This window comes from Ammospiza caudacuta, chromosome 4 (genome assembly GCF_027887145.1).
Source record: "Ammospiza caudacuta isolate bAmmCau1 chromosome 4, bAmmCau1.pri, whole genome shotgun sequence".
NCBI classification, from domain to species: domain Eukaryota; kingdom Metazoa; phylum Chordata; class Aves; order Passeriformes; family Passerellidae; genus Ammospiza; species Ammospiza caudacuta.
In genome coordinates, this window is record NC_080596.1 from 26,521,840 (window position 1) to 26,534,086 (window position 12,247).

Consider the following 12,247-nt stretch of genomic DNA (forward strand, 5'->3'; position numbering starts at 1 on the left):
AGCCCTTCAGCAGCCCAGACAGCTGGGCCATGCCAAGTGCTCTGGCTTGGGAAACATTATTTCAAGTCCCAAGGGGACTAAGCAGTTAATTAAGTTAACCCAGCACTGGGCTGTCCCCAGCAGCAGTCACATAATCAATCTGCCCTCACAACACTGCCAGATTTATGTTCTTCTGCACTTGCAGTGGGGTTTATCACTGTGCAGTGAAAACGGTGACCTCCCTGTGACTGTTTAGGTTTGCCATGTGAGTGTTGTGCATTTCCTCAGGACAGCCCAGCCAGCCCCATTGGCCTGGCCATGGCTGCCCCAGACCTGCTTGCCCCATTTCTGACCAGGGCTGTGCAATCACCCCTGAGTGTCTGCAGGCTTTGCTCCCAGCTCTTCCCTCTGCTTCCCTGGAAGCTGCAATGTGCACAGTCAGAAGAGATGGGACATACCAGGACCCCCCTCACCACTGTGCAATGAAGCCTTGTTTTGAGTGGGGGGAGAAGGAATCTTCCCAGCCACACACATCAGCTGGCTTTTCCAGTTTCTCCATTCTGAGACACACACACACACACACACACACACACACACACACACACACACACACAGAGAGTGGGCACTGCCACGCAACAAGGATTGCTTGGTGACAGTTTTGGGATGTTGATGTTTTCATCGTCCCCTGAATCTTCCAAAGTTGGCTACAGATCAGCTCGGTTTGCACAGTTAAAAACAAAAACACCCCAAAATAACCCCAAACCAACAGAAAAACCAACAATGCAGGGATGGGAAGAACATCTGACTTCCTCTTTGCTTGTTCAAACATAACAAAACATAACCAAAGCTCCAGACTATACAATCCCATTCACTGGGGGTTTCCAAACAACTCATCAAGTTCTTGAATCCACTCATCCCCTGGTCCGCTTTTGATAATGGAGTCCACAAGGTCTGTGCCCTCTGCTAAACTGGAGAATGACCCCCCTGCTCCTCCATTACTGTAGTTGTAAGATATGTCCTGAGTGGGATTCCTCTCATAGGCCGGGCCTTGGCTGCTCTGAGCAAAGGTTCCAGCTGGCATTTGCTGCGTTGGGGGCTGGCTGAAGCCCGGCATGGCAGGCACCCCTTGGCTCATTGCTGGCATCCCCATGGGCCTGGCCTGGCTGCCTGCCTGCTGCCCGGGCAGGGGCTGCAGCAGTGGCCTCCCCAGGGCCGGGTTCACGGCCCTCACGGTGCCGCTCGAGTCCATGACAGTCTGGCTGAGGCCCTGAGGGAAGTGCTGCTTGGGCACCCGCGGCTGCCCCGCTGGCACGGCGTACGCGGGGCCGTTGCTGAAGGGCCCCATGTCGCCACTAGTCCTGCCAGGTACGCCGTGCAGGCCTCGCTGCTGCCAGCTGTGTGCTCCCTGAGGGACAGGCCCCATCAGGTTCTGAAGTCGTGGCGCTTGCGGCCTCGGCAAGCCCTGGCCCACAGGTCCTTTCATCTGCTGCTGATGCTGGGGAAGAGCAGAGTTCACCAGCATGTTCTGACCAAAACTTCCAACCATTCCCACTGCTTGTCCAGAGGCAGCCTGCCGTGCTCCCTGGCCCGTGCTCTGCGCCAGGTTCATGCCGCTTTGGTTTGGGTGCTGCAACACTTGGCTCATGCCCGTGCTGATGCTGTACATTCCTGGCTGGCTGGCAGAGGTGTTGCTGTAAGGAGTCACTCCCATATCCGACTGGCCTGCTGTGGTGAGCAGCGTGCTGGAGCTCTGGGAGGCACCCATGGCCATCATGCTCGCGTTCTGGGCCATCATTCGGGATGTTCTCATGCTCTGCAGGGCTACCTGGTTCCTCACAGCCACCATATCCTGGGGTGAACCTGCACCAAAAAGGGAGGAAGGTAAGGAAAAGCCCACAGACCTACAAATCTTAATTAACGCACTTTTGCATAAGAGACAATCTGTAGGAGCATCCTCAGCAGCACTTATCTTCTTCAGCTACACCTAATTCAGCTTCTAGTAAGCAAACGGAAAAACTTCCACTGGTCTTCTTTGAAGCAGCTGAACTTCACTTTACCATTTGAAGCTTTCCTTTAAATATCTCCATTGTCGTTCAAAACTAAGCCTTGAAAATGGAAATGTCAGTCTCAGAAGGCCAATCAATTCTTTTAATAGCTCAGGAGGCATTAATGAATGGATTTTCTATAGCATAGCTACTGATTAATTCTATGGAAAGAAGAAAAATCGGGTTTTTGTGGACATTTAAAGCAGGGAGAGTGTATTAGTGAATCAATACTATAAGCACATTTTACTTCACCTTAGGCCAGTGATGGGAAACCAGAAGATCCTAGCCTTGTTAAATTCCACACCATGACAGATAACTTAACCATGCTTGTGTCTTACTTTCAGGGGTAGGGGAGAGCTATTGATTTCTGGGAAGCCAATATGCTTCTATATTTACTATCTTTAAATAAAGACAGTTACCTGGAGCTCAGATTACACCATGGGTCCATTGTGGATTTGAGTCACTACCAAATACACCAGTCAGAGTCACTAACTAAATAGTCAGATTCTGCAGATTTGAGTCACTGACTAAATACAACACTCGGCAGGTGAAGCTCAGAGTGTCTGAGGCACACAACTTCTGCAGGCCCAAATTATTAAATGCCAGGTGTAAATATGAAATCATTGCTTAAGGGTTCAGAACCGTACAACAGAATCTGAATGTTCTTAAATCAGCTCCTATTGGTTGTCCCTCAGTGGCAGACAACAGAACACTGGCCCCTGTTATTGATGTTGGCTTGGTTTCCATGAGAAACAGGTGGATAAAGGAAGCACCATTTCTATACATGTAATTCTATTATATAACAGAGGGTGGCTACAACTCCATTTTCTGCAGCACCACAAGCTTCTGGTGGATGCTTTTAGCTCCAGCACACAGCTGGAAATGAAACATTTTGTAGCGTGAAGTGAGACCATCTGGATCTCACTGGAACAGGCCATGTGTAGTGGCAGCTTTTACTTTATTCAGGCTATCAAACTGCTTTCTTAATGATTGGCACTGGGGTTCCCATTTTTCTTAACTTAGATCAGCTCCTTTCATGATTAGAAAAAGTCTTTTTATGATGACTCGAGCAAGTGCTTAAGATACAGATAATGTAAAAATCTTAATGCATCTTTAGCTATTTTTTAATTGAGAATGACAGTTGAAAAGCTCCAAAAGAGTCACTAACAGCAAGAGGCTCATATACTACTTTTGTTAACTACTGTACGTGGCATAAGTGACAGGAGATCAGACAAGGAGTAGTTAAATGAGAGTTGCAACAGATGCCAAGGTTTTAGGCCACCTTCTGGTCTCATTTACACATAACCTACTGCACTGGATTACATTCATGTGACTAAAAAGGAAGAAATGGTGAACTATTTAAATTAGTTCATTTATGAAAATGAACTCATTGCTCTGTCAGATTAGCCTAAACTCTTCTCTCTTTATTTTAAATAATACATGCAAAGGCAGTGTTTCAAAGAAGCATGAGTGCAGAGAGATTGTATGTATGCATCTCAGTGGATGGCTGTGCACTCACACTTCTTGATTTTGGAAATGAATTGTTGGGGAAAAAAGTAATTCCATACAGAACTTATGGTGCCAAAGATAAAAATGAGGATGTGATTAGAAGAGGCAACCCTGATATATGCCAGCAGAAGATGTGGCTGCCTGTTCACATCCTGGGAACCAGAATGGCAATGTGGAATGTCCAGAACTGCCTCCCTTGTTTTCTGTTGCATCTACATGGTATTACCATGAATATACTGCACAAGTGTGTGTTCATTTCATGTCTATATAGAAATCATGGTTAGTGAAGACTTCAGCTGATGCTTTTCACCTAAAAAGCTCAGAATTAACTTCTTTTCCTAAGCCAAAATGAGTGCACTTACATCCTTCAGTTACCTAGGAGCACATCAAAATAATACTTGTGCTTCTTTTGAGATCATTTAAAAAACCTTCTATTTACATCTCATATATTTTACTGTGTTTCCCACACCTGACATTTATCAGTCCCTTCTCTGGATAAGGATGACCTCTCTTAAATTCTCTGCTCGTTGAATTAGATAAAGTGGGGAATGAAGGAGGGGCAAAACCAAGATACACTCAGAAATGCTACCAGGAAAAAACTCCTAAGAGTAGAGGTCAACAAGATAAATCTATGAATGTATCCATGACATCTGGATGTTAAAGAGGCAAAACAAATGTCATTAAAAAAAAGGGGGGGAAAAAAGGGGGAAAAAAAAGAAAAAGCAAGCAGTTTTCACTGAAGAGAGCGGAAAGGAAAATACAAACTTAACTGAATATGCAGACTTGGGCATTTGTCTTTGGTAAAATACGTGGTGTGTGCAACAGCCTGTATTCCTCTTCTGGCACACTGCTTTAAACCTGGTAGTCACAAACTGCACAAGCCTTCACACATTTGCTACCTTTAGGGCATTGACTCTAAAACAGGAAAAACAGCTGGACTTTTACCTTGGAATTGGTTGACCTGTTGCACTGGATATGGGCTTCGCTGCTGATGCAGATGCTGCCGAGGCAAATGTGACTGCTGCTGCATCTGCTGAAAATGAAGGACAGAAACAAAGCAGAAGAGGAAGAGATGATTAATTAATTAACAGGCTGGTGGCAAAACTGCAGAACCTGCAGTGGTTCTTATTTGGTGAGGTGTTCTGGAGAGACAGGCAGAGTCATCTGGAGTCCTCCTCAAAGCACCTGGGCTCCTCAGCACTCAGACTCTTTTTGGCTCAAAAAGGAACATGCACTGAGGCCAACATCATCATCACTCCTTGCTTACAGCCATTTCACCCTGACCTCTACAGCACGAGCTGAACTGTCTTCAGGCAGAAAGGAGAGGGAGGGATATGAATTAACTTTGCCCATCTAGGTCTAAGGGCAGCTGTAGCCACACACACACACCTTCTTTCCCTCAGCCCTGCCAAGGTCTAGAGGCTTGTGCTCCTGGTGCAAGGCTTTGCTCCATGTCTGCACTTTTAACACTCAGCTGCAAGCATTACTGCATCCTGACCCAAGCACTGCGGCCTTGGAGCATTCCTGAGCCAAAACAGAAAGGGATTACTAAGGCACATTCCCTCTTGTGCTTCAGTGAATGATATTTGGGGAGTGGTGACTGCCAAATGCAGGAGAGAGGACCTGTGACTGTAACTGCAGCTGAGTCTGCCTCTGCTGGACTAAGTGCACCACTAGATGCCAGGTTAAGAGCTAACTTTTCCAGTGCCTAAAATCCAACGTGACTATTGGAAAAACGGGTAATATTTGCCAAGCTAATGGTAGGGCTGATTGTTGCCTCTTCTTTGACAAGCATTGCTGAAATACCCTGATAGGACCCACAGAGATAATTCCCAAATCTAGAAGGAAGAGCTGGTGCCAGATGCACTGGAGTCAGATGGATACCGTACCTGCTCCGCCAGGATCTGCTGCTGCTGCTGCTGTCTCTGCTCCCGGAGAAACTGCTGCTTCTGCTGCTCCATCACGTGGAGCTGCGCCCTCTGCTCCATCAGCATCTGCTTCATGAGGGCTGCCTGGGGCTGGCTGCCCAGGAAGTGTCCCCCGGGGCTGGAGCCTGTGCCCATGCTGCTGGAGCCCGCCGGCTGCAGGGGCCGCGGCACTCCCGCCTGGTGCTCCTGTGCACAGAGACAGAGACAGGGAATGCATTGTTACTGTACTGCCCGGTGCTCCTGTGCACAGAGACAGAGACAGGGAATGCCTCATTACTGGCTGCTGCACAGGCAGGGAATGCAGCTCTCCAGGCTGAGGTGGCACACAGGCTGTGTGTGAAGCCTGGAGCTTGGAGGACAAACCATGGATTGCTCCCCACAGGGAATAGGTTCCCCTTTTCTCCTGGAATTCAAAGCCCCTCAAGTAAAGCAGGAGCATTTTATAATTAATTGCTAGTGAAACAATGAAGTTGTGAGCTAAGTTTTTTTCCTGCTTCAGAGCAATGTTTTTCTAAACTTTTTCTCCTTTCTCAAGTAGAATGTTATATTTTCTCTTCCTTTCCGTTTCCCTCTCTTCATTTAACATAGCAATTTACCATGGCCTCCTGGATCGAGGAGCCAAGGTGTTGGGCACACACAAATGAACAGTGGGAGCTGGCAGCACTAATTCCTCTCCAGAACCTCAGGATTTAACTCCTTTATGTCTTTATTCAAGATTTCCATCCTGCAGCACTGCACCAGTGTGTGTGGCTGGGAGGAATCAGGGCAAGCGCCTTCCCTGCACACACCCCACTCTCTCTTCGTGTTCTGAATCCAATTTGCTGCCTTTTAGTGCTGGGAAAAGCACTGAGGAAAGGTCAGGAGGGAGGGAAATCCCATGCACGTCCCGAAGGGAGGGAGGGAGGGAGGGAGGGAGGGAGGGAGGGAAGGGAGGGAGGGAGGGAGGGAGGAAGGAAGGAAGGAAAGGAAGGAAAGGAAGGAAAGGAAGGAAAGGAAGGAAAGGAAGGAAAGGAAGGAAAGGAAGGAAAGGAAGGAAAGGAAGGAAAGGAAGGAAAAGGAAGGAAAACGGAGCGGTGTCCCGGCGCTGCCGGCAGGTGGCGCTGCTGACCCGCGGCCCGGCCCGAGTGGAGCCGAGCGGTGCCGCCGCTTCCCGGGGCCTCGGGAGCGTTCCCGGGACTCGCTGCCGGCCTCCGGAGCATTCCCGGGGCTCTCCGAACCCCCCTGCCCCAGGCCGGCTGTCCCGGGCAAACCGGCCTCACCGCCAGCGCTCGCTGGGGGCCCGGCTCGCACCGCGCCGCTCTCGATGCCGTGTTTGCAAACTGCGGGCCCGGTCCCTATCTCGGGTGATAAGAGCCCGTAGAACCTCTTTAACCGATGAATAGAGACGGCAGGTACTTATTCAAAGCCACCAACTCGATGGAAAGGACCTGTATCGCTTTAGCATCCTCTGTGCAAGGCCTGCCAGGGTGAGGTCCGGATTCACCTGCCTCGCTGGCTTTTGAGTTCTGCCATCACTGTGTGATCTGGGTGTACAGAAAGGGCATCTTGCAGCACCCACGCCACCCACTCAGGGAAAGGGTTAAGTTCAATGCTGGAGTGTACCTTGGGAAATGAGGGTCAGCCTTTCTGCATGAGGGTCGGGTTTTCAAGGACTCTCCCACGGAAATAACAAATACAATTTGTCCACATCTCTACTTTTCACAGATACTCCCTGAAGGGCTCTACTGAAAGGCAGCTCTCCAACATTTAGGTTCTTTCCCTTTTAACATCTATATTGGCTTGAAAGTTCTCTCCCTGCTCCTCTTTCTACTTCTCCCCCCGTCACATCACCCACTTTGCATTTTACAGCCTGGTCCAGCACGGTCCCTGCAGCACCCTAAGCCCAGGGCTGCAGCAGTGGCTGGGTCTGCCCCAAGCTGGGGTCCAGGAATCACTAAGGATCCCTCGGCTGCTCCTGCACCAAACCCTTCATCAAACCCACCCCTGTCGCTGAGCTCCTGCTTGCTTTGCTTTGGAGGAACACACACATTTATTGGCTGTCTCCAGCAGAGCTGATGGCAAAAGCCTTTTCCTACCACCCCTGGCCCTCCCCCAGCTTCTGATGAAGTCATCAAGCTCCCAGTTGCATAACTGGTGCACAGGACTATCCTGTGTTATACTGGGATCATGGCCAACTGCTTCCATTTATAGACAAAAGCAAGGCCATGCTGCCAAATAATGGAGCCTTTGCTGCAGCCACCACAAGGTGAAGAAAAAGGAGGGGGAGGCCCCCGGAGCCGAGGGGCATGCTGTGACATCCCTTGGAGCTTCCTCTGCGAGCTTCAGTGCTCAGCTGCCTTTGGGGCTGCAGCCCAAGTCCTCTCTGAATTGCCTAAAAACAAACCTTCCTACAGAGCTCCTGTCCTGGCTCCCAATGCACACACAGGTACAGCTGAGGGACAGCTCACTCCACACAGAAAGCACTCCATTCTCTGATGAATTATGTTATAAATTAATGCTGGAGGTTAAAAGGAAGACAGTTTTGAAAGGAGCCCCACCAGCTGACGTGGGCCTGGTGAACTGTGCAGCAGCTGAAGGAAATAGAAGATTAGCACACAGGTGTCACTTCCAGTGTTGTGTGTTCAGTCATTTCAAGGTACATCATGAAAACTTCCTGTTGCTCTTAAAGCCAGTACTTCATCTAGACCACCCTCCTGCCTAGAACATTTCTTCTCCTTTCCTTTTTGTTCTTGGCAAAAACTCTTCCCAACTGATGCTGAAGGGCCCTTCTGAGATCACTGGGAGCAGCTCTGCGTTGTGTGTCCTGTAAGTAAGAGCACAGCCCAGGCAAAGAGTGTCTGCAGGAAAATGCTCCCCAGCCCCTGGAGCAGAGCTCTGTCCCCAGAGCTGTAGCCCTGCAGCTGGCACTGCTGCTGTTGTGCTCCAAGGGGAGATGGCACCTGGCAGTGTGGCAGGAGCTGGGCACGGAGGGAGCAGCACTGGGCTGCCTCCTGCGAGCCACGGCAGCTCCAGACCCAGACGCAGCCTCACACAGGGCCTGAACACCAAGTCAAACAACTCAGGCTGAGTGCAGCACCTTCACACTTACAGAGCCTAAAACCCAAACTAATGCAAGCTTCACTGACAGCCCTCTTTGCTCCTGCTCTGCCTGACTGTTCCCTCATCCTCCTACTGCACCCTTCCTGCTCCTCCTCCTCATTCCTCACTATCCCTTTCTCCTTCCTACACCCTCTGCCTTTTCCTCTCTCCACCAACCAGCACTGCTGCCTCTTGCTGCACTCCAGACACCCCCATCAGCCCCCAGCCTGTGGCTGCATCTCACCCCTCTGGTGTGCCCATGCACACAGCTTGGCTCACCCTGCAACTCCAGGGATCTGCAGCAGCAAGGGCACTGCCCAGCTCCTGCCCTGTGCCCAGGCTGCTCTGTGAGCAGGTGGTCCCTGAGGACAGTGACAAGATGCCCTGGAAGGGGAAACACAGATTGTGTTCTCAGCTCATGCTGTCTGGGAAAGTGGTACAATGTGATTTCTCACTTGTCGCTCTGGTTCTGTTTAACGCCACGCAAAGCCGCTGTGTGCTGCTCTCAGGCTGCAGACAGCTCTCTCCTGCTCGCCGTGGCTCAGCAGAGGCACAGGCATTCCAGCGGGGAGCAGCGGTGCTGCAGCTCACTGCAGGGCCCTCGCCCAGGCACAGGTGAGGCCAAGGGCTGCTAACATAAAGGAACAATGGTGCCAAGGGCCTCAGCCGTGACACAGAGCAGGTTCAGGCCCTGCATCAGCCTCTGGCAGCCCTCCTGCCCCTGCAGCCTCAGCTGCCCACTTTTAAGGCAGCCCAGGACAGAATTAAGAGCTTGGCCCCTAGGAACAAAAGCAGGGATTGAAGGAGCCAAAGAGCTGCCTGTTCTCAGAGCTGGAATGTGACCAAATGGCCAGCATTTCCAAATGGTCAGCATTTCCAAATGGTCAGCGCAGCACACCTGGACAGGCCTGTAGGTTTGGACAGGTGCAGGGCAAGATGAACTTGTGCAGGGATCTGACTGCTCACTTAATGCCTCCACAGGAGTTGCCCCCTGTGGATAAGCCAATCCTTAGTTAAGCAGCAGGAAGATAAATCCTGTGTCCTCCCAGTGAATTTCCAGGGCTCTGCTGGAGTGATGGAATACTCTGCAGGAGCTCAGAGTAACATATGTGTGATATGTACAGTTATGCACAGTAAAATGATAACAAAGGGAAGTGGAAACGAGATTTTCCTCTTTGTCTCAAATCTTTCGTGTCTCTTCCTTATCATGCAGTGATTTATTCCTTGCACATGTCATTCAATCCCCCAACTGCAGCCAAAAGCAACCACGCAATTTCCTTGCAGAACAAGCAGAACGACACCAGCTGAAGCCCCAGGAGCCAGGTGGGGACACCCAGGCCTGCCCATTGTCCATCCCTCTGTGCACAGACTGGTGTATTTGGAAGAGCCAGCTCTGCTCCTGCTGAAGGCCAGGGGGCCAAAGTGGCACCTCAGGGAAAAGGGGGCTGTTCCAGGCAGCTACTGGCAGGAATCAACAGAGGATGGGCTTTCCACATCTCTGAGCAAAGCGCTGCCCAACAAGCTGCAAGAGACATAGACTGGAGAGCAGGGTTGGGAATGTGTAAAACAGACAAACAAACATAATTTTCTGTGCTGTTCTGTGTCATCTGAGCAAATGGATATTGAATATAAAAAGCAAATAGAAGCCAGGAGGTAGCTTATCCTGCACACTGCATCAGAAGAACGACACTTGAAAAATGTATGCAATCAAACATCTACATTTTAGAGTCAGAGCAGAAAAAATAGACAAAAAAATGATTTGTGGCAGAAAATGCCTGCCAGCGAGTGACTTAAAGAGCTCAATCCATTTAGCTTACCACAAAAAGAACGGACAGATGCTTTTGACCATGGTGGATAAAAACACCTTCATGAAGGAAGAAATTCCTTAAAGAGCTCTTTTATCCAGCGAAGAAGGCAAAACCAGATACAAGGGCTGGAAGCTGAATACAGATTCAAATCAGAAAGAAGAATCACATTTTTACCCTCTGATTCTGTTACCTATCAGAAATGGCAGATCTCCACCATTTGAAGAGTGCACGCCCTTGTGGATAAACACAGCACCAGTGCAGTGGGATGGGTGTGATGCTCAAGGTGATGTGCAGAGCTGATGAACAGCCCTGCTCTGCACAGCCCTGGGCTGCTGCTGGGAACACAGGCACTGCCTGCATATCTCTGTGTCTGTGCGTGGCTCTCTGTTAACCAGGGGAATCTCCAGCCTATTACTGGGATCAAAAATATGACTCCATTTCCATACACTGGGTCACAGTGAAACATCATCTCTGGCCAGTGTTTTCAGAGCAGCCTGAAAGCACATTCCTGCACTCCCTCAGAAATATTTCTATTGGGTTCTTTGTAATGTAATGTTGTGACTTATTGCGTCTCACAGGGATCTTAATCCTCTCTCTAAATCAGACTGCCCACAGCAAAGCCACCTTTCTCAGAATGGCACCATCTGACAGACTAAGGAAATTACAAATCCATGAATTTCAGACTTCTGGGGGTGCTTTTTGCCTCAGAAAAAGCAGTGATTAGGAGGAAGGGATGGAATCCGCTGGCTCACAGCTCCAGCTCCAGCAGCAGGCTCAGCAGAGCGGATTGCTTCACCCATTTCCTCTGTCACCCAGCCTCAGGGAGGGGCTGCAGACCTCTCCTCCCCCCAGGCCCCCGGTTGCCATGGTCTTTCATGCAGTATCTGAGCAAACAAGATCCCTCTGTTTGACACCAGACCTCTGCGTGCAGTTGATTTGTTTTCTTTTCACCTCTCTTCACCTGCATCTCTCCTCCCTGTGTTTTCCATACAGTTTGTTCTGCCCACAGAACACACAGGATCTGTCAGACTTTGGTGTATTTTTGTTTTCTTCCAGGAATTTTCCAGTGTCTCCATTTCTGGTGATGAAGTAGGAAACAAAGAGCTCTAAAAGGGGCAGCTGTTTTTGTAATACTTTTTAAGAGCTGAAGGCCAGCAGAAGTTCTTCTCAAAGCCTGTGAGGAGAAGGGGCTTTGCTGGCACCTCCCCACACACCCCCTTCTGCTCCAGCCCAGGGGTTCCACTCCACAAACCCCTGAGGGATTCGGGAATGACGGATTCAGGAATGTGGCATTTCAACAGAACGCCACTAAACTTCAACCAGCTCAATAAAACCAGCTTCATTTTCTCTTTTGCAAATAACAGCTCTGGTGATCTCTCCCTTCTTCCCCTTTGCAGGGGAAATCAGTTTTGTTTACCCCCAGTTTCACCAGCACACCATAAGACCATGGTATGGAGTGTAAGGATATAATGGGTGGGTTTGTGCACTGAAAAGTATTAATTTATCTCAAATAACTATTTTCCTTGCAATTGCAGTTTTAATTGGTATTATTATTTTTAAGAGGAAAGAAGAAAAAGTGGATCAGCCCAAATTCAAACCAAAACACCCTCTTTACATCCATATCTTTAAAAAAAGGAAAATAAAAAAGAAAGGAGCACTGGCTTTCAGGCAAGGCTGGTGGCAGGGAAGAGGATGAGGATTTGAAGAAACACTGAAGTGCCCAACCTTACATTTTAGGCATATTGTGAAGGCTGTAATTACTCCACTCAAGGAGTGCTGTGTGAAGCTGTGCCACCATGGCATTCCACAGTGTGGTCTAGCACTCAGAAAGCAAGAGGGAACCTTCAGGGAGCAAAAGGTAGGGGAAGGGAGGTGAAAACCTGGCCCGTGCCAAAGCTTT

At 49.5% G+C, this 12,247-nt stretch overlaps 1 protein-coding gene across 1 annotated transcript in view; it reads right to left on the bottom strand.

Moving 5' to 3' along the window:
* Window positions 1-847: 847 nt before the first annotated feature.
* Window positions 848-12,247, bottom strand: part of MAML3 (mastermind like transcriptional coactivator 3) — a 162,139-nt gene continuing 150,739 nt past the window's right edge. Inside the window, exons 3-5 of the mRNA XM_058803438.1 lie at window positions 5,423-5,647; window positions 4,479-4,566; window positions 848-1,839 (exon numbers count right to left, since the gene is read on the bottom strand). Coding sequence (XP_058659421.1) covers window positions 848-1,839; window positions 4,479-4,566; window positions 5,423-5,647 — 1,305 coding nt within the window. The remainder of the gene's footprint in view (window positions 1,840-4,478; window positions 4,567-5,422; window positions 5,648-12,247) is intronic.